Source organism: Nelumbo lutea, chromosome 2 (assembly GCF_056320005.1).
Source record: "Nelumbo lutea isolate HS-2025 chromosome 2, American lotus-T2T, whole genome shotgun sequence".
Classification (NCBI taxonomy): Eukaryota; Viridiplantae; Streptophyta; class Magnoliopsida; order Proteales; family Nelumbonaceae; genus Nelumbo; species Nelumbo lutea.
In genome coordinates, this window is record NC_142685.1 from 58,739,803 (window position 1) to 58,761,854 (window position 22,052).

A 22,052-nucleotide genomic window follows, 5' to 3' on the forward strand; every position below is an offset into this window, starting at 1 on the left:
TCAATACATAGTAGGTATAGGGCTGACGTGGGCCAGATTCCTAACAGATGGATGGCTTGGATTGACCACGTCGACGCCGGCTTCAATGTGGGAAAAGAATATGATATATTGATATTGACATGTAGTAAGCAAAATTAGCTTGCTCATGTCTAGGGGATCAACGTCAGCTACAGCCAATGGCTTTCTTAGCAAAGACTATCTTCTTATATTAATCACACTTAAACTCACTATTTTCAAAACCGGACCAGACCAGACAGTTGGACCAGAAAAATCGGGAACCGGTCACCTGATCGGTTTCATTTTTCTCCAAAACCGTTTTTTCCCTTAAAACCATTGATTTTGATCAATAAACCACTGAATTGGCCGATTAACCGTCCGAACTGTTTGAACCATTCAAACGGTTTTGACCATTTTTCAAATTTTTAATTTTTTTATCAGAATGGACTGGCCATTTGGATTGAACGGTTGGACCGTTCAAACCGATAACCGGACCCCTGACCGGTTTGGTCACCAATTCGTTTTTAAAAACCATGCTTAAACCGTGTTAGCTGATAAGTCTAATCATTGAAAATAACAGTGATAATACTGAAATAAGAGGCACCACAGACTATTGATTTGCTGCTTCATTGTTTCTTGCAGCCGTTCTCTGTACATGGTCAGCTCTGGGCTGAGATTGTTTATCGGTTCACTAATGGTAGACTTCTAGAGTGATCTTCCAATTTGTTCACCATTTTACTCCATTGACCTGCGCCCATCTTTGCGTGTTGTCTTCTCTCTCTCTCTCTGGGCATGTTATTCATCCTAGTGCCGTAGGAATTACGATCTATTATTGGTAGGCAGAAAACATAGTTCAAATTGTTTTCTTATATAATTTTTCGGAAAACCATTTTCATTGTTGAATTGTGGGAAAACTAAAGTTGTATTTGGATAAGTTTCTGCTCCATTTGGAAAGAATATTTATACGGTGCATATTTGTACTCCATCCAAACTGAGCCTTCAGGACTAGTGTTTTTAAAGCCTAAAAGCACAAAAGCCCAATTTCAGAGCCCGTTTAAGAGAGCTTCAGCTTTGATTAAGCTACTTTCACTGAGACGCTTGAAGAAGCTACTAGAAATATTCACCGGAAAATCACTTTCTTGGCTCAATGACAATATAATTGGGCTTTCTGGGTTTTTCATTACACAGCTTCTAAGCTTTCCATGTGAGACCCACCTTGCAAAGTCAAGCCACTACATGAAACTCTCTCAAACAGGTACTTGGGAAATTGGGCTTTGTGCTTTGGGGCTTAAAAAATGCATTGGCTTCATATTGCTATGTTTTTGAAAAAAAGAAAAAACAATTCTTACCAAACGCTTTAAACAATTTTTTCCCACATCCCAAAGCACAAAAACAAAAGTTTATCCAAATGAAGCCTGAGCCTGAATCGAAGTCACTAATCTATTTGATCAATCTAGATGAATTGGGATATGCTCCCAACTCAACTGTCTCAACACACTTCGAACATTATCTGTTTGCACACTTCACCACGAGGCTGGGGCCCACCATGATGTGTGGACACAGATCATGTTGTAACGTGTTGGAAGTTGGAAAAGTTTTTAGTTGGGACCAAACCCCACTAGATGCTATGAACCCAGACACTCCCCAGTGGGAAGACCTGTTCATGGGCCAAGCTCGGGCTTGGCTTTTGCCAAAATTTGAATGGGTCCACCCCAAATCCCAAGCCTGACATAATGTAAATTAGGCCCAAAGCCCGGCCCGTGAACAGGTCTACCAGTGGGTCCATCTCAAGAAGCAAATCAGATCTGCCCACAAAAATCCTACCCACACGTACCCACATGACACATTAAGAACATCGCCACATGAATGATAACATTCGAACATGGGAGATGTTTTCAATGTACAGCTGTAATGAGGCGTTTTCTAAGTATTCTAAAAATATTTCAACATTTCAAAATTTTGGCCAAAGCAAATTTAGGCAATTTATTCAGCGAAACTTCTTAGTGTAGTTGAGTGAAATCAGAATATTTTGAAAATTTACACAATTGCAGCCAAGTTCTGAATGGGGGGGGGGGGGGGGGGATGAGATGGCGTTTGTCAAAACCACGCCACCTTCGTACTGCAATGCCATGTTCACTCAAAAGTCAAAACCATTCATGCAAATGAAAATGAAAATAACAATATACAATGAAAGACAAAAATATTGTCCACAATCTATTTGGTAATTCATTCATAATTTCATATGATAATTGATAGCAAATCATTACATGTAAGAGCTCCATGAGGTATGAAATATTAAACCTCCTATATATGACACTACAAAAGATGGATTAAAAATTAATCCATACTTCAAATCAGTTGGATGGTTACATCTCTTCTCTAGCAAATTTTCAGTAAGCCTGTATATGGATTATGGAGAAAATTGGAAAATGGAACAGAAAAAATTCCAAAATCCACCACTTTTCTGTGTTTTCTTCTCATTCTGTAAAATGAGTTGTGCAGAGAATAAAAACTACTGTACTCAATGTGTGTTTCATCAATGGAATAGAAAATATATAACTAGGAAGGCTAGCAATTCTATTATCCACCAAATCCTGGAATCCATTCCCTTCTTCCTATCTGCCCCACAATTCAAACACAGCCTAAATAAGACTTGCAATAAAATTTTCAAGGCTGAGAGAGCTGACATGCCTTTGTGAAAATCAAAATGGAAAGTATGCATGCTAAACATATACTACTAACTATTTTCAAGATTTTGTATTTACTTGCCTTGCTCGTTGTGAGGATGATATATTTAATTTAGCTCAAAACAATGCATGTGCTATACTGCTATCTATCCATCTATCAGATGGATGAAATAATAGAACATAAATTTGAATTGGAGAATGGTTTGCCAAGAACATCAAAATACACAAAATTGATGTTTGTTCCCATCGTATGGTATTATATAACAAACTAATGTGGAGATGTACATACAAATTTACAAGGACTCACCAAGAGGATGAAACCAATGCAGGCTGGGTTTTCCGTTTACTCAATTTCATATACAAACCCTGCAACAATGATTCCCATTAAAACACATCATTTGAAATATATCGGAATCAAAGTCATTCATCATTGCAATGACAAAAAATAACACCAGAAACTCTCTAGCTTTCTTCAAAACATGGATCATGAAAAAAAAAAAGTAGTTGAGTATTATTACATTGGTTGTATGAATTGTAGCTCCTGTAGTCATGCTAATTTTCTGGTCAGGAACCAAATCGAAGTCAAAGTGTTGCAGAAAAATTGCAAGTGCAACAATTGCTTCAAGCAAAGCAAACTGATCGCCAACACACTTTCGAGGACCTCCACTGAATGGAATGAATCTACAATACAAGTTCTCCAAAGTTAGATACTCCCAAGGATGATGAATTATGATGGAGCAGGAGAATAGTTGGTTGTTCACAGAAAGAAATCAGGGATGAGCTTTAATGAGAACCTTCATGATAGGACATTTTTGAACTCTCAATCAGGCTAAAATTACTTGATTCGGACTCACAGGGATTGATATGATGCATATGTTACTGTAACATTTAGAAGGTGAGATATAAAGCCCAATACAGTAGCTTCTGTACAAATGCATATACTACCAGGAAGCCCAATGTATCCTGTTAATCCCTCAACTGAAGTGTTCTATTTCAAAGTTTATATCCCGGGACAATCCAGTGAATCCTCCCAAGGACTCCATCTTGGCTCCTCTTGGATATAGGTGCATTAAAAATGACTCAAATTACTGAAGAATTCAATTATTCCAAGATGGGAAGATAAATAATGATCTAGAATCAGAAAGGAGTCTTGGTCCCATATTTAGAAATATCTAGGACAAACAAATACCTGAAATCAGTGTTAGTCTCATTAGGCACCGGCCCTTCCAAGTCAAATCTTTCTGGAACAAATTCTTCTGCTCTCTCCCAAACCTTAAGAAACACAACCATAAAAGTGAATATATTACAATTTGCAAATTTAACAAAAAACTTACAATTCCTGTCCAGTTCTTACTTTTGCAGAGCTCACACATTGAAATTTGACCCAGTTTAAATTGTGTAAGATCATATTTAGACTCACCAAGTTTTGGTGCCCAAGATTCAAAATTATAGGCAGTTTCTGCTACTGCTATAAATAACGAAAATAACAATCCAAAAATACAGGATCATACCTGTGAGGAATGGTGTATATTATACACAGATATCATTATATCTTGACCGGCATTAACCTTATAATTTCCTGGAAGGACATCAGCTACTTGAGCCCGCCTTAACAGCACCTGCAAATATTGCAAAGTGACGTTGTCAGAAACAATTGTTACTGCAAAAAGAAAACTCCTCATCATTTACTTTATAAGGAAAACACTTGCAACCTACAGGAGGATGTGGGTATAGACGTAATGACTCATTTATGCAACGTGTTAAGTACTTCATCTCTTTTATATCTTCATAGGTAGGAGGCCTTCCCTGAAGGACTTTATCAACTTCATCTTGTGCTTTAGTCAGAGAGGATTTATCCTGCAGGTAAGGCATAGCAAGAAATGGTTCAATGTAGGTTCAAAGTACTGAATTCACTAGCATAAAAGCACAAGGTAACCTGTCAAAAGATTGAACAGAAAACTTATATGATGGAAAACATGAAAAATGAGATGGTTTTGTAAAAGTAGGTGGCAGGACCCAACCCAACATGAGGGACTTTTTTTATCAGTAACATCAGGGATTGCTTTCTTTTAACATTCTTTGAATTCATTATAAGTACAAGTTTTTTTTTTTTTTTTTGAAAATAAAAGAACAGGAATTTTATTAAAGAAAAAAAAACACTGACTACAATCAAGAAGGTGCTAAGATAGCACCACCCAACAAACGCAAAACAAGCAGATTCCAACTAAACAATAAGAAGACAGCAATGCAACCGGAAAAAACACCTTTTCAACAGCTCAGATTACCCCGAGAGACAGCACCTAAGCAAACAATCTCATACCTCATCATCAAAACAACCTTCCTTCCCTACTTCCTCATTCCAAATTTCTCCCCCTTCCCCAACCCTGGTCTTAAGACTCATCCCTCCTCTTCTCATACTCCTCAAAAGCTCTTCTTGCAAAAGCCTCACCTCCCAAGAAGAATAGACCCAAAGACTTACCAACCTCCACCTCCCTATCAACAAGCACACTTAAATCTACTCTTCCTTGTTGTGCCTTCTCCCTATCAAATGTCCACTTTGATTCAAATCCACCCCCCTCCCCCCAGGAAGAATATTCAATGGAAAATCAAAACTCCTTTCAGGGTCCTGTGCATTCTGACCTTCCCCAGCCAGCGCATCAAATATTGGGCATCTGGGTTTACTCCCTTTTCTTTTGTACAGTTCTTCAAATTTGTTAGTTGGACCAAACCCCACATGCACTAAATGGGTTTTGTTTGAAGGTCTTGATTTTTTCAACAATGAATCATCAGATTCGGTTTATCCTCCTACGCCAAATCTACACCAAGCTTTCCAACCACCACTTCAGCAACCAAAGACGTCTCACTGTTTTCATTAAACATATCTTTGTTCAAAGTAGGTTCGACATGAACAGAAGCCACATCACAAACCTTAACTACTGTCTATACCCCATCCGCCCCTTCATCCTTGTCCTCTACTGCCTTTCCTTTCTTAACTCTCTCCTCTGCCTCCACGATCGAGACCACTCCATTTCTAGAATAATCCATAGCCCCCTTCTCCACACCCTGAAGGCAACCAATGCTCTCTCCACCTGCTTCAGCGCTCCCTCCTCGAGACTTCTTTCACCTTAAAATCAGAATAAGCCTTAACCCTGACACCTTTCTTCTTAGAACCTCTTATTTTACTTGCTCGAGAATCAAACTTTGAAACTAAGCAATTCCCATAAAAAAAGGCGTCCTCACTTGACCTTTTAAGTCCTTTGACAACAAGGGAAGACTTTTCACCTTCTTGTCTCTAAAGCTCCCCAATAGCCTCTTTGACTTCCCCCTCCTCCCAAAGACCCCAGCCGCGTGGCCTTCATTAAATAAAACCACCTCCCCCCTCCAGCTGAAATTACCCTGATCTTTCCTGCCCATTGTCTTCTACCTCTGGACATCCCTTCATCTTCCCGTTTAAAGCCTAACCAGCAAGAAGAACCTCTTCCCTCCCAATCTCTTCCTCCCACTTCCTTATCTCCAAACTATCCACAGTAAATACAGAACTCCTCTCCGCCCTCCAGAAGGTTTGGTCTTCCCCTTCCAAAAAGATCCACAGATCATAAAGTTCCCCTGTAAAGTGCAACTCTACATCATTTGGGATTTCAGCTAAATCTTCAACTTCCGCAAGAATTCTCACAAAATCTATCTTTTCCCAATTCCTATTTCTCACATCAAAACTCAAAAATTTTCCACAGAGGTCTCCAATCTTTTTGAAGGTCAATGGTCCCAAGCATGCAGGGGAATTCCCACCACACCACTAATTTTCTCCTTCCGTTTAGAACTGCCCCTGCTGCTGGAAACCACCAGCCTAACCTTAAGTTACATTCATCTTCTCCTTCTCTGACTCCAAAGTCCAAGCCACATCGTCTCTGCTCTGGAACATAACAGGAGCAAGCCCCCAGCCAAATTTATCACACCCAGAACTCTTACCCCATTCAAGCTTTGCCTAGGCCTCGACCATCTCCTTCTCCAACTCAGAGCCCACAAACCTACCAATGAGGCACACCTCCAAAACCTTCAGCCACTCATTCAAGTTTTCTTCTTGTCTCACATTGACTTGGACCACAACAACATCTCGACCTCTGGTGAAATTCATTATCATCACTACCAATGATTTAATCCATTACTTTTTGCCTCCAAAACCTAACAGTGATCCCATTGTCTAGAAGGTTGTTGTGTATGGGCTAGTCTTTCACATTCTTTTCCTCTTTTGAATACAATTGTGAGTTCAATATAGAATTTACCTTCTTAGAAAAAAGAAATGAAATGCAAATGTCTGTATACTTGGGTCCTTGTGTATACAAATCCAACAAAAATTACAAAAATGAAATTTTGTTATTTGAAAAATATGTCAATAAATGGAAAATGTGTAAGAGGAAGCAGAAAAGCCAAACTTGTACTAGGGTCAACATAGAAAAGCCTTAGAATAGCCTATGAAGAGACCTTAGGATATGAAGAAAAGATGGGCCGAATGGCCCATAGGCTGTTTATCCTTTCTTATCTTTTATGTTCTTTGCTGTAATGGAACTATTCTTTCTATGTTATGTTCTTTTAAGTTCTTGCCCAACTAAGGGCCTCTTTGTAAATTATTAAAGTTTAACTTAATAAAATAGTGTTAGGGGTGTAAGAGTAGAGATTAAGGTTCGAAACTCTCTTACTCTGAACCCATATTGCCGCCATCTTCTTCTTCATCTTCTCTTCCTTAGAAGAATGATTTCTGTTGTTTTATTTTGATTTCTGCATCTGTTCTAAACAGTCCTTTATTCTCAAAAGACTGTTTTTCTTCTTGGTATCAGAGCAGGATCGTTTTTCCCTCTTTTTCACCTTTTTTTCCCATACACAGTGTGTATGGAGAACTGAACCGTACGGGCTATTAGAGGTCTCGGTTCTGCCTATTTGTTAGTGGTTTCTGGAGAGAAGGGGACTGACTGTATTGCCTCCTTGGCTGATTCTAGTGTACTGCCCGAAACCCTAGTTTCCTAGAGAAATCTGTTTGCAAGCTCCGCAGGGTGTTTGGACTGGGTGCTCAGTGTTTGGAGGTTTTCTGATTTTATTTCTTGAAGACCGAACCAAGTTGGTTGGTGTTCCGTGTAGTCTACAAGGTGCGGCTTCTGTTTCTGTTTCTGTTTCTCCCAGCTTTCAGGTGTGACTCAGATTTGTGGTATTGCTGCATTGAGGTAGGCTTAACACAGTCTTTGTTCCATCTTCATTCGGTGCCTTTTGAAGTTGATTGAAATCCTTTTGAAGTGTTTAAAGAGATGAACTCCTCAAAGATTGAAAACAAGAATGTTGTTGAATTTGGGCATGTTCCGGGAGCCTCTGTTGACTCTTTACTGACTGTGACCACCGTCAAACTGGATGGAACTAATTATCTGGCATGGTCACAATCGGTAAAGATTCATATCTGTAGTAGAGGAAAGTGGGGTTTTATCTCCGGGAGCAAAAAGGCTCCCTCAGAAGATGATCCATCTTATGAGAAGTGGATGCAAGAAAATTATACTGTTATTGGGTGGCTTGTGAACTCAATGCAGCCACAGATTAGTCAACACTACTTGTGGATGAATTCAGCAAAGGAAATATGATAGTGTTGCTGAAACCTATTCCCAAAAATTAAAGGTGGCTAGAGGTTACAAGTTGAGAAGTGATGTGAAAAATTTAAGACAAGGGGAGAAACCTTTAGCTGTATACTTCTCAACACTGAAGTCTTTGTGGCAAGAAATAGATTTGATAGAAGCTGTAACCTAGGACACCACTAATGATGCAGAGACCTACAAAAAACTGGTTGAGAGAAACAGGGTGTTTGAGTTCTTAACTGGACTAAATCAAGAGTATGATATTACAAAACAAAATATTTTATCCAATGATATAGTGTCTCACTGTCACAAGCATGCCTTGGTAAGTAGCGAAGAGAGCAGAAGGATTGTCCAGGTTCAAGGGGCTGGTCTAAATGATCACTTTGCTAATATGGGAGTGAAACCCAAAGGGGTTGCAGGGACTCCAAGTGGCTCAAGGAAGAAAGAGGTTGTCTGTGAGTACTGTAAAAGGCCAAAACACACTAAAGACAAGTGCTGGAAATTACATCATGAGCTTCTACCTCTTCGGTTTCAGAAGAAGCATGATAATAAAAGGGCAAGGAGTGCTAATGCTGCTGCTGGTCTAGATAGTGACAAGTACCATACTGAAGAGATGACAACTAGTGCGTAGTTAGCAGCCATGAAAGCAGAATATGAGAAGTTTGGGAGGATGATCAGTCACCTAGAGGGTGTGACTTCTTCTTCCAACCCTTCTAAAAATTCAGCCTCTTCTGCATTTGCTCATTCAGGTATACGGGCTTCTGCAAATCATGCAACCATTTTAGGTAATCGTAGGATCCCTTGGATTATTGATTCAGGTGCTTCTGATCATATGACCAACCTTTCTACCTTGTTTGTTTCATATGATTTACTTCCTGGACGTGACAAAATCACCCTAGCTGATGGTTTTCTTGCCTCTATCTCCGGCAAAGGAACCATCAAGGCTACAGGTTCCCTGTTCCTACCTCCTGCTCTTCATGTACCTAGACTAAATACAAACTTGAGTAATCTAACTAAGTCATTAAACTGTTGTGTAACATTTTTCCCTTCCTACTGTGTTTTTTAGGATCTGGAGTCTCAGAAGGTGATTGAGAGTGGCCATGAGGCGAATGGAATATACCTGCCTGATACTATGGGGCAATGCCCTGAACAACCTGGAAAAGCTGCTTTTGGGTCTATATATATAGAGTCTATCAGTCGAGTCATGTTATGTCATTTTCGTTTGGGTCATCTTTCTTTCTCTACATTGAGTTGTTTATTCCTTGAACTGTTTAAGGGAATTAGTTTGTCCAGTCTTCATTCTGAGTCTTGTGAGGTGTCAAAGCATTGTAGAAATAGTTATCCCTTGAGTAATAAAAGATCTTCTTCTCCTTTTAATATTGTGCACTCTGATGTGTGGGGGCCTTACCACTTACCCTCTATGGGTGGCTACAAATATTTTATCTTGTTCATTGATGACTTTTCTCGGTTTACTTGGATATTCTTGATGAAATCCCGTGATGAAGTTCCCAGACTTGTGAGGCAATTCCATGAATTTGCCCTAACCTAGTTTGATACCAGGATTAAAATTTTTAGATCTGACAATGCAAAAGAATATTTTGAGAAGAACTTGTCCTGCTATCTCTCTGACTTAGGGGTTATTCATCAAAGCTCCTGTGTTAGGACCCCAAAACAGAATGGAGTTGCTGAAAGGAAAAATAAACATATTGTTGAAGTTGCAAGAAGTATCTTGTTTGCCTCACATGTTCCTACAAAGTTTTGGGGTGATGTTGTCCTCACTGCTACCTACCTTATCAACCGTATGCCATCCAAGGTTTTGGGGTTTAAGTCTCCTTTCAGTTTCCTTCTTCCGGACAAGGAGCTTTTTTCTATTCCTCTTCGTGTCTTTGGCTGCACCTGTTATGTACATATTCCTAGTGTCCAAAGACATAAATTTGAACAAAAAACCCACAAGTGTATCTTCCTTGGTTATTCCCCCACACAGAAGGGTTACTGTTGCTTTGATCCAAAGACTGATACTCGATATGTCACAATGGATGTCACCTTTGATGAGTTTTCTTCCTTTTATGGTTCCTCTATGGAGGGACATTGTCCAAAGGGGGAGGATTTGTCGCAAGTCTTTGCTCTTCCTCTTCCTGTCCCAATTGAGTCTTTTACTGAGTCTCTTCCTCCTTCAAATGAATCAAGGGAGGATCAATCATTCCGCTCTTCCTGTCCTAGTGTTCCTCCCCCTTTACCTCCTCGTCCTCTCTTTAATCCCAGGATGTATCAAAGGCAAAGATCCAGAAATGAGCAGGTTGTTTCCCCTACAACACATGAGCCTCATGCACTTCCAGTTACAGATGAGACAACAGGTACTGTTTCAGCCCCTTTGGAGCCATCCTTCCCAAACATTGATATTCCCATTGCTATTAGGAAAGGAAAAAGGAAGTGTACTGCACATTGCATTTCCAAACACCTTTCATATAGTTTGCTTTCTCCTTCATATTTTGCCTACCTTTCTTCTGTTGCCTCTAACCCTATTCCCAGGTCTGTGTCAGAAGCTCTTAATATTCCAGAATGGAGGGATGCTATGAGATCCGAAATTGATGCCCTGCACAAGAATGACACTTGGGATGTGGTTGATTTGACTGAAGGGAAGGATCCAGTTGGCTGTAAGTGGGTCTTTACTATCAAATATCATGCTGATGGCACCATTGAGAGGTACAAGGCTAGGCTGGTTGCAAAAGGTTATACACATACATATGGGATCGATTATCTGGAGACCTTTGCCCCTGTTGCCAAGATGACTTCTGTGAGAGTTCTTCTATTTTTGACTGCTCACTCTGACTGACCACTTTATCAATTGGATGTAAAGAATGCATTTATGAATGGGGAATTACATGAGGAGGTTTATATGTCTCTTCCTCCAGGGATGTATGAAATAGATATGAAAGGAAAGGTATGCAAGCTGAAGAGATCTCTTTATGGACTAAAACAGTCCCCTAGAGCATGGTTTGAGAGGTTTAGGGCTGCCCTTGTTAACTTTGGCTATGTACAGACACAGTCTGATCATACTCTCTTTGTGAAGAGGAGAGGGTTCCTGGCAGTTTACCTGATTGTGTATGTTGATGATATTGTTGTGACTGGTAATGATGTTTCAGGAATTAATGATCTCAAATCTTTCCTTCATATAGAGTTTGAGATCAAATATCTGGGGGAATTGAGATACTTCCTTGGCATAGAAGTTGCTAGATCCAAGGATGAGATTCTTATCTCTCAAATGAAGTATGTTCTTGATTTGCTCTCTGAAACAGGGAAGATGGGTGCTAGACCAGTTGCTACTCCTATTGATATGAGTCATAAACTCTCTTCTTCAGATGGAATATTGTTAGAAGACAAAGGAGTCTTCCAGAGACACATTGGAAAACTTCTTTATCTATGAATGACTCGGCCAGATATTACATATGCTGTCAGTTGCATCAGCCAATTCATGCATGTTCCCCGGGATACTCGTATGGCAGTAGCAGAGCGAATCTTGTGTTGTTTGAAGGGCTCCCCTGGAAAGAGAATTCTGTTTAACAAGCATGGCCATATGAAACTTGAAGCCTATATTGATGCTGACTAGGCTGGAAACATTGATGACGGAAGATTTACTTCTGGGTACTGCAGCTTGGTGGCTGGTAATATTGTCTCCTGGAGAAGCAAGAAACAATCTGTTGTTGCTCGATCTTCAGCAGAAGCAGAATACAGAGCCATGGCACATGGAGTTTTTGAACTATTGTGGTTAAAATCATTGATGGAGGAACTGGGGATTGAGCATGACAAGCCAATGATGTTATACTGTGATAATCAAGCCGCCATCAACATTGCTCACAACCCAGTACAACATGACAGAACTAAGCATATTGAAGTTGACAGACACTTCATTCGAGAAAGAGTGGCTTCTGGTGAAGTATGTCTACCTTTCATTTCCTCTGAAGGACAGTTAGCAAATTTTCTCACCAAGGGCATTCCCAAGGCTAAACTTCAGCATGATGCTGGCAAGCTTGGCATGATTGACATCTATACTCAGCTTGAGGGGGAATATAGAGAAGATGGGCTGAATGGCCCACAGGCTATTTATCCTTTCTTATCTTTTATGTTCTTTGCTGTAATGGACCTTATTCTGGGCCTATTCTTTCTATGTTATGTTCTTTTAATTTCTTGCCCAACTAAGGGTCTCTTTGTAAATTATTAAAGTTTAACTTAATAAAATAGTGTTAGGGGTGTAAGAGTAGAGATTAATGTTCGAAACTCTCTTACTTTGAACCCTTATTGCCGCCATCTTCTCTTCCTTAGAAGAATGATTTCAGTTGTTTTACTTTGATTTCTGCATTTGGTCTAAACAATCCTTTATTCTCAAAAGACTTTTTCTTCTGGATATTCAATCGATTTGATTATCTTGGAAACTTCTAAAATATAAACATAATAAAGAAGTGTAATTATGTCAAACTATGATCTAAACTGCAATTTGAGTAAAACTCTTTATTAATTAGAAAGAGAAGATACAGGTGGTACAAAACAGAAAAGAAAACAAGGCCTACAGGAATAAGCTGAACCTAGTCTTCACAGAAGACTACCTCATACGACAAGATGAACCCTTTACATGTACATAAAAATAGGTCCCAAGGAATGGAAACATTTCCCTCTCCAGCATAATGCTGTCTTGTTTACTCCAGATATGGTTACACACCCTGCAAATTCATTACCTGATCTCTTGATCCAGGTGAATGAGATGTTCAGCCTAGATGTAAGCACTCAGCCTCTTATAAATTGTAATATCTCTCATGGTCCCTTTTTTCTGATAATTAATATCTCTCATGGTTCCTTAATAGATATCATTTTACCTCTTCCCAAAAATAATAAAAAAAGCTCACATGGTCACTCGTCTTTTTTTTTTTATCAATAACTTAGTGAATTTCATTAAGAAATAAATAAGCGAATACAAGGAGTAGAGGGGAGACAAACTCCCTTAGCTCCCACTCCCCAAAAAAGAAGAAAACATTACAGCATCAGCCAAGCTATTGGCATCTCTCTTAATCTATTTAGATTGAATTTCCATTCCTTGAGACAAGTCTCTGAACTTTCTTTTTTCATTTATATACTCCCACCAGTCCATCTCCTCCTCCTTTTGGAGATAACCAATAATGAGCTTTGAGTCCCCTTCAATAATCAGTTTGGAAACATTTAACTCCTTGGCTTTCTGAATTGTGTAAATCTCAGTCCACATCTAGCCTTCGGAATTCACATGGAATTGTCTATTTTGTTTTCAAATCTTAACCATAAACATCCATAACAATTTCAACAATTGATGTCACAAGCATTTTCTCTGATTTTTCAATATCTTCCTATTTTTCTGAATTTCAATATGTAATCATGTATATATATAAGACAAGATTGAAACCAATCAAATAATGGGACTATAGCCCTTGTCTATTGAATTAGAACAATGCTCTCAGATTATAGCTTAATGCACTACCAATGCTTTCAACAGCAGGAACTGTGTTTTATAAATAAATACCAATCATTGTTGTTTTTAAAAAAATGCAGCAGAGACACTTCAATGTGTGTTTTCAAATATTGAAACATTATGTCAACTATAATTACACATGAAACAACCCTCTACATTTCTGAAATCAGGTTCTTCAAATTCCATGTTTTATATTTTATATATTCCACTTTTAGATTGCATATCAGACTTGTCTTTTACCTTTGACACTTGGTAGTAAGTATATATTGCAAGAAGTGCAATAAATACCACCTAGGGAAGCAAAGAAGCTGGAGAAATTAATGAGAGATTTCCTGTGGGAACCGGGACAACAAAAAGGATCACTGGGTTAGATGGGAAGTTGTGTGCAGAAGTGAAGAGTTGGGCGGATTGGGCATAGCAAGGGTGGTTAAAAAAAAAAAATAGCATTGCTAGGGAAATGGCTTTGGTGTTGGCCTTTGGAGAGAGAGAGGTTATGGTCAGAAGTATCCATGGCAGTTCAAAGAATGGGTGGGATGCTGGTGTATCAAGACAGGCTAATTTAGCAGCACCTTGGAAGGCCATTCTCACAACACTCTTCCTCAGTTTCTCAGGTATATTGGGTATGAGGTTTGTTCTGGAAACTCTGTCTAGTTTTGGGAGGATGTTTGGGTGGGAAAACCCCTTAAAAGACCTTTTCCCCTTGTTATACTCTGTCTCTCTTTATAAAAATGATTGGGTCTCAAAATTTGTTTCAACATCGAGAACTCCTTTGGCTTTGAATTGGGATTTTAGCTTTCATAGAGGGGTAAGGGATAACCAAATTGATTCTTTGACTGATTTGCTCCCCCTCTTCAATTAGGTTTGTTTGGACCTAAAAGAGTCAGATAAGAGGGTGTTGGATCCAAGGCCCAAAGGGACCTTCACTTGTACCTCTTATTTTAAGTCTTTACCTTTCTCCTGGTCCTTTGTTGTTCCCTTTCAAGGAAGTTTGGTATAGGCTGATTCCCCCAAAGATCATGGCCTATTGTTGGGAAGTGCACCTTGGGAAATTAAAAACTTTAGATAACCTACAAAAGAGAAGACCTCTCGTGTATTTCTCCCAACTGTGTGTTCTCTCTGTACAGCTCATGGATAGGATTGCTATCACTTATTGATTTCCTGTCTGTTCTCAGAAGAGTTATAGGTTTGGCTCCTCTCGTTGTTTGGGTGTAGTTGGATCATTGGAATCTACCAGCAGGTGTACACATGATTTTTGACCACTTTGCCTTCTCTTGGCCCAGAAAAAGAGGGAGAGTCATGTGGAGATGTGCTCGGGCAGCTTTGCTTTGGACCTTATGGGAGGAAAGAAATGCAAGAGTCTTCCAAGAAAAGGAGAGGAGCAGTCTAGGTTTGAAGGATTGTGTTCTGAATAGGACAATACAATGGCTAAAAACTATGGAACTCTTTCAGCAATTCTCCTTTAGGGATCTTTGGAGAAATTGGTTGACAGTAGCAAGCTGCTCCTCCACTAAGAGAAGGGTAGCTATGAGGTGGAGTCCCCCATTTGCAGGATCTGTGAAACTAAACTTTGATGGGAGCAGCCTAGGCAATCCAGGACCTTCTGGAATGGGGGGAGTGTTGATAAATCGGAATGGAGAGGCAGTCCTTTTGTACCTGGGTTGTCTAGGACATGGAGATTCTGTTAGGGCAGAATTACTAGCCGCTGTACAAGGGGTTCTTTTTGCAAGCCAGATGGGGGTGGAGCATTTGATTATTGAAGGGGAGTCTAATGTAGTGGTGGATGGATGAATAATCCCCAGAATGCTGCTTGGTGCTACAAAAATGAAATCAAGAAGTTCAAATGGCTGACAAGGAATATGTCTACTCCTATACAGTGGGTGGGGAGATCAGAAAATGCTTTGGCGGATGTGTTAGCCAAGAAAGGGGCAAATGGGGAAGATCTTTTCTGGGCTCAATTGTGACCTGTGTTGTTTTTTCCTTGTAATTTGTTGGGGGAGGCTGCAACTCATGCCTCCCTGAGGGTTGTATGAGCTTTCATTCTCAAACCTTTTTACGATCTAATAAAATTTCATCATTTATCAAAAAAAGTGAATCAGTGAGTATCAATCAGCTTCAAAAAGAAAAAATATTGGTGTCATTAACTGCTAATTCCAGCCCAAACCACCATTTCCAGAAAGGCAAATGAGCAAGGGAAAATATATAAGAAATGGAAATGGGGGATCTTGTTGAGTCATATGAGGCAGTGACAATTGAGTTAGACTAAAATGCAAGTATGAAAGGGAATATGGTATAGGGAAGGATTTTTTTAGGAGTCGTGAAAGAGGCCAATAAAGCAGGACCATTTCCAGATGGATTTGGAGTGTCATGGTGGTAGGTTTTCCCCCAATTGTGATTAGCTCAGTCAGTCATTTTGGGTTGACGAATTTCCTTTTTTTCCTTTAATTTTTCTGGGTACCAGCACACCTTTCCTTGTTTGCTAATGAAGTGCATTTTGATTGAGGAAGGACAGGAATTCATTTTTGTATACATTTATCATTTCATATGCTCTTTTATCCTAGTAAAAGTGCTACTAATAATAAACAAAAAATTACAAGAAACACCCCAGGAAAAAAATAATACCTTTCTTTCATTTGAAAGTAATGAAAATATAAACTGTAATGCCAAAAATACAAAGAATAATACCTTACTTAGAAGATATAGTGTCCATGTCAGGACTGATCCAGTTGTCTCATGGCCAGCAACCAGCATTGACAAAAGATCATCTCGTAATTGTTGACTTGAAACCTAAACAAATTTTGAGTAATAAAGCAAAGAACTTAAAAAGAGAAAACCAATGATTAATCAAGTTCAAACAAAACCAGAAAGCCTCAGCCCTTTCTTGGAAAATGAAGTTGAAGTACAAGGCTCATAATTAAATACTACACCATAATCATGTTAAAAAGAAAAAGAAAAAAAAAATCAATCACTTCTTGTCACTACGATTAGTTTAATAATTTGCAAATTAATTATTAGGTCAGTGACGTTTTAAACTCATTAATAGATAATAACCATATCAAGATAAGCATACATCCAGCATGAAATCTAAGATGATGTGCATAGATATACATATGTGTTGCACTTGGATGTATATACTTTCACTAACTGGTGGATGACAATATGCATGCCAAATTTATTCAAAAATTAAAGTGTATGTACATGGAAATATTAATAAATAATAACCATATGAAGGCGAAGCCTACATCTAGCATGAAATCTAATGTGTTTGTGCACACACATAAACACATAGACTCACTATAGTGTATAGAGGTGATAACATTTATGTTAAATCTGTTCAAAGAAACACTGTGTATGTAGTATGTACATGTGCAAGCTCATGTCGTGAACCAAAGCAGTAAAGTGTTCTGTAAGGAAACAAGATAACATGTCTCTGTTCTTATAGAAAGGTAACAAAAGAAATTGTAAATATCAAACTGACAAGGACTATGATGGAACCAACCAGAATGCACCTAGGACCATGCAATACAGTTAGAATAGGACAGAGAGTAACACTACAGTAAAATGCTGTTGACTAATCAAGCAAAAGGTAGATGCTACAAGCTACGGTTCCATGTGAAGAAGTTGGAGAAAGTAGACAGATAGAAGAAAGTATAAAAGGCAGAACCAATTCTTGCCTGAGAAAAAATGAAGCAAAATTGTATGCACAAACTTTCTTGCTCATATTGATTATGGTCAGTGTTGCATGGTCCCTCCTAGATGGGTAAAAGGTCATGTCAGACACATATCCAAGTCCAACACTCCTTGGACCCTTGAGGGCACTTCTACAAAACGTTACATTTTTATCTCTTAGCTTATTTGACATAAATGAACAGCCAATCTTCAAGATTAATCCTTTTTTCTGTGTGTCAAACATCACTTAGGCTCAGTTTGGGAAGAGTGCAAATACAAATATGTGCAATGCAAAACCTTATATACGATATTTCTAAACATTGTATTTGTACTATACATATTTGTATTTGCACTCTTCCCAGATAGAGCATTAGGCTCAGTTTGGTTAGTACAAATACAAAAATGTACGGTGCAAAACCTTGTATATTCTATTCCTAAACCTTGCATTTGCACTGTACATATTTGTATTTGCATTCTTCCCCAACTGAGCCTTAGGCTGTGTTTGGTTGCAATGCAAACAAATTTGGACTGATGCAAAACTATGGCAGTAAAAATGATTTGAGTGTAAATTCTTACCTATCTTGTTTGAAATTTTAGCTCATTTTCTTTGATTGCAGTAAAAATAAAGTAAATTAAGACATGAAGTAGAATAAAGTAAAACCCAAAACAAAATTAAACGAGAATTTGCATTTTTTTAATTTGCACTCCCGTGCATTTGTACTAGTGCGAATAATATTGCACTGCAACCAAACACAGCCTTAGTAACAAAGGCAACAATTTTTTGTAGGTACATAATATTAGAATTCAAAAAACATGAATTATATTAATAGTATACATTTTACCATAAACATCTCCATTTGTCTATGTTTTCTCATCTTGCCAAGTCAGACTCTTTTACATGCATCATATTCTGACTCCCATGTCTGTGACAATGCAATGCTGATTATGGTGCATAAAATACAATACAGATATGTCCAGGATTATTATTTAAATGTTCTTTTAGTGGATGCTAAATGACAAAAATGATATAATGATAGAACTTCTTTTCAGTTTTCATGAACAATGCCACCCATCTAAATAGACAGAAATCAGCTTGTATATATGACTAATTGAACAAGTTTACAATGCAATAAACTTGCCAGTGAGGAGCAACTTGATGTAAGTTGAGGGTTCTCAAAGATCCCGATGGAGGTTGAAAAGGATGTAGATTGAAGCCAAGGATTGACAATCTCAAAACAAAAATCAGGCCATTGATAGAGTGGAACAACAAAACAGGATTCATGTAGCCAATCCAAAAAGGATAAGGGTCAGTTGAGTTGAGCACAAGTAATGATTTTCATTAAAAGTAATCATTCATGCATACTAGACAATAATCACAAACCAAAATTAATGATTCAGAAATTGAATACGTGAATCTATCAAAATGAACAGACCTCTTCCCTGCTTGCAAGCAAGAAACGAAGGATACTTGGATCTGTGTCGTTTACATACTCCTCCCCATCAATCAATTCACCTTCAGCTTCCACAATTTCCTTGCACTTCACAATAAGTTCTTCAACAGTTCTCCTGATAACTGTAACAGCTTTTTCCGCTTTTATTTGTCTTGGAATGATTTTGCACAAAGCTCTAATCTGCACGTGAACAAAAAAGAACCAAAGGTATTGATTTTGCAATACAGAAATAGGAATATAATTGATGCAAGAACCTACCTTCCAATATGGTAAAAGATCAGTAGAACGAGCCTCTGCCTCTTTCAATGCAGTGTAAACTGCATCAATAACAGGACTATCAGCAGTAAGCGAATCGAAATTGTGGTTGAACACTGCCAAACCTATAACATCCAATGTTAATTGAGAAAATTTTGCCTCCATGTTCACTGCAGCACCACTGAGTGCATCTGGTTTGAGCTTCTCCACCAACCTCTCAGCACATTTACAGAAGACCCTATCAACTATTATGGATAAGTACTTCTTGTGAAGAGACGGAACCACTGCTCTGCGTCTTACCTATCAAAAAATAAAAGTTATTCCTCAAATTGATTTGTCTTAATATTGAGAACAAAATGAGTTCCAACCATGGGAAGTTAACCTTGCGAACAACCACAACTTTCTTTAAACCTCTAACCAGGTTTCAGGAACTCAAGAACTCGTCTAAACATGATTATTACTGGGTAAATTTAGTTCCAGATTTGATAGAGTTTATGGGGCAGTCAGTCTAGTACTAAAAAGGAACAATGGAGAATATGATTTGAGTAGGACAGAATTTATAACCCTATTATAAACAAAGCCTTTAATAGGCTCCTTGAGACAACGTAGAGGCTACCAAATTTTTGGTCACTTTATCAAGTCTTATTTTATAACAAAGATGAATCTGTTTGCTAATTCCATTGAAAATTAGTTCAGGAGTTAAAAAGGTTAAGTTTTAAATTGGCTCGAACAGGGACAAAAGAAAAGAAGAATTTTTTTCCTATAAATACTCAATAATCATGTCTATCTACGATCCCAGGTGACGACAGTAGTGTAATGAAAAAAAAAATGGAAAGAAAAACCAAAACAGTGTAATATGTAACACTAATAAGCAAGCCCAGATCTCCTGCCCACGAGAACCCTGCCCACGTTTATCGCAGCCACTGATAAACCCAGAAGGTCGTTGCGCACTCCTAAGAAAAATCCCAGGTTCCTGGATTTACTTGGTCAGTTAGATATTTGTTGAAGTTCTGTTATTTCAGTTTCTGTTATCTGTTATGGTTTGAATTTGTTAAGGTCAGAGCTAATCATTAGGAAAGTTGTTACATTCTGTTTCCTCGAATTCAGGTCAGTTAGCTAGTAATTAGGAAAATTGTTACATGGATTTGCTTTGAGTTTGTTTCATAGAATTCAGGTCAGTTAGCTAACATTTAGGAGTAAGTTGTTACAGGAACCAGTATTTATGTAACCACTCTAACTGGAATGAGAAAGCTGAATTATTCTCTCTCAATTGGTCCATCTTTCACCAAAAGAAAGTATTATTTTCTGGTTGCCTTGAATCTGATTGGGACCTACAGCCACACATGGAGAACATCTCACCCTCTGCATAGCATTATGTAGGGGGAAACGTTCCCAATTCACGGGGGGTGGTGTATTGTGGGTAGGCGTGGGCAGGAGATCTGGAGTCCTAAGAAGCACTGTGATACCCCATAAAATGTAGCCATTAATCTAACACCAATCGATAACATTACAAGTAAGAGAACCTTGCTATAAGCCATTGCAGTTGAAAGTTGAAACCAGTCCCATATATCAAAAAAATACTAATGGTGCAAATTAAAGAAACCATATATAGTTTTAAAGGCTTCAATGCACTTCAATAACAAGAACGAGAAATGAAGAATTACCGTCCAAAGCGGGCCTTCAGCAATGGCGAAGCCGGACCCAAACAAAAATTCAGAGACCTCAGAGACAAGACCCTTGGCATACTTCCCATAGTTCCTCAAGACATGCTTCGCAATAGCTGGGTCACTGACAATCACAAAATTACGAGGCCCCGCTGCGAGCCGATAAATGGGTCCATACTCGTTCATCCATTTGAACAAAGGGAGGAAAAGAGCACCGCCCAAAAGATCAGACACATCTTCGAGCTTGGCATTGGCAATGGGTACGCCCGAATCGTCACGGCCAATGCTAAGGGGCCTGGTTAGGGAAGTTAGCCAGTCTGGGCTGACCCATGACCCATTGCTACTCAATTTCTGGTTTGAATTAGAAGAAGAAGTGGAGTCTCGCTCTGCAGAGGATTTAATGGAGAGAAGATGAGGTGGGTTTCTTGAACAGAGAAATATGGGTTTGTGAAGGTGTTGTTGGATAGGATTTGTACAAGGAGATAAGGAAGTGAGAGATACCGAAGAGACCATGGTGGAAAGTCAAGGAGTTTAAATGGTTCCAATTAGTTAATATTTGCAACGCAGGACTGGAGGTTTGTCTTCTCTGTCTCGCCTACCATGCTCGACTCTATGTGGGTTAACGTTGGAGAGTGAGAGACTGCCTGAAGAGGGATCTCAGAGGCCGAGCTTGGCCGTACACTTGCTTATCCTAGTAGTCAGTTTTTGTGTGATGGGAAGTGGTAACAGTCTGTGGTCGAAAGGTTATATGCAGGTATCGGGAATCACTCGTGATGTGTTTGGTTTGATAGAAAATAAGAGAGAAACAAAAATCCCTCAACTTTCTGCTTATCCCTTATTTTTATTTTTGTGAAACCAAACACAGTCTTAGAAAAAAAAGTATAAAACAGTACTATAGATAGATAATGTAGAATACCTAGAGAATGACATGGGGTAGTATTCTGATATTTTTATTTGACACCCATAAAATTGTTTATGTCGTAAATTTATATTATTATTTTATTTGATTTTTATGTAAAGATTGATTATTTAATTTAAGAGATTAAATCAAGTTTTTATTTATAAATAATAACCTACTTTATGGATTTTACATCATTGAAATGAGTTTTTTAGTATGAATAGGTAAGCACATTATGAGTAAGTTGTTGTTTGAGTGGGAATAATCACTTTTGAGATGATTTTTTTAAAGAAAACTTGTTTGAGAGGGAGAAGTTCTCTAGTTTGAGGGCTAG

General features: G+C 38.5%; 1 protein-coding gene across 4 annotated transcripts; it reads right to left on the minus strand.

Moving 5' to 3' along the window:
- Window positions 1–2,200: 2,200 nt before the first annotated feature.
- Window positions 2,201–21,586, minus strand: LUT1 (Cytochrome P450 superfamily protein). Of its 4 annotated transcripts, none has more exons than XM_088972893.1 (10): window positions 20,821–21,586; window positions 19,160–19,456; window positions 18,884–19,081; window positions 16,467–16,568; window positions 4,401–4,541; window positions 4,196–4,303; window positions 3,874–3,956; window positions 3,203–3,365; window positions 2,992–3,050; window positions 2,201–2,396 (listed from the first exon to the last, which is right to left on the minus strand). In XM_088972893.1, the coding sequence occupies exons 1-10, from the start codon at window positions 21,331–21,333 to the stop codon at window positions 2,261–2,263; spliced, it is 1,800 nt and encodes a 599-aa protein (XP_088829019.1). In that variant the 5' UTR covers window positions 21,334–21,586; the 3' UTR covers window positions 2,201–2,260. The 4 variants fall into 4 exon arrangements, with proteins under 4 accessions (XP_088829019.1, XP_088829020.1, XP_088829021.1 ...); XM_088972894.1 differs by having other exon boundaries at window positions 2,201–2,479; XM_088972895.1 differs by having other exon boundaries at window positions 2,201–2,616.
- Window positions 21,587–22,052: the final 466 nt, after the last annotated feature.

Coding starts and splice junctions, on each gene's coding strand:
- LUT1 (XM_088972893.1), bottom strand. CDS start 21,333: ATGGTCTCTTCGGTATCTCTCACTTCCTTATCTCCTTGTACAAATCCT. Junction 3,957..4,195: donor ATATACACCATTCCTCACAG/GTATGATCCTGT, acceptor GTGTTTCTTAAG/GTTTGGGAGAGAGCAGAAGA. Junction 3,051..3,202: donor CTACAATTCATACAACCAAT/GTAATAATACTC, acceptor TCATTGTTGCAG/GGTTTGTATATGAAATTGAG.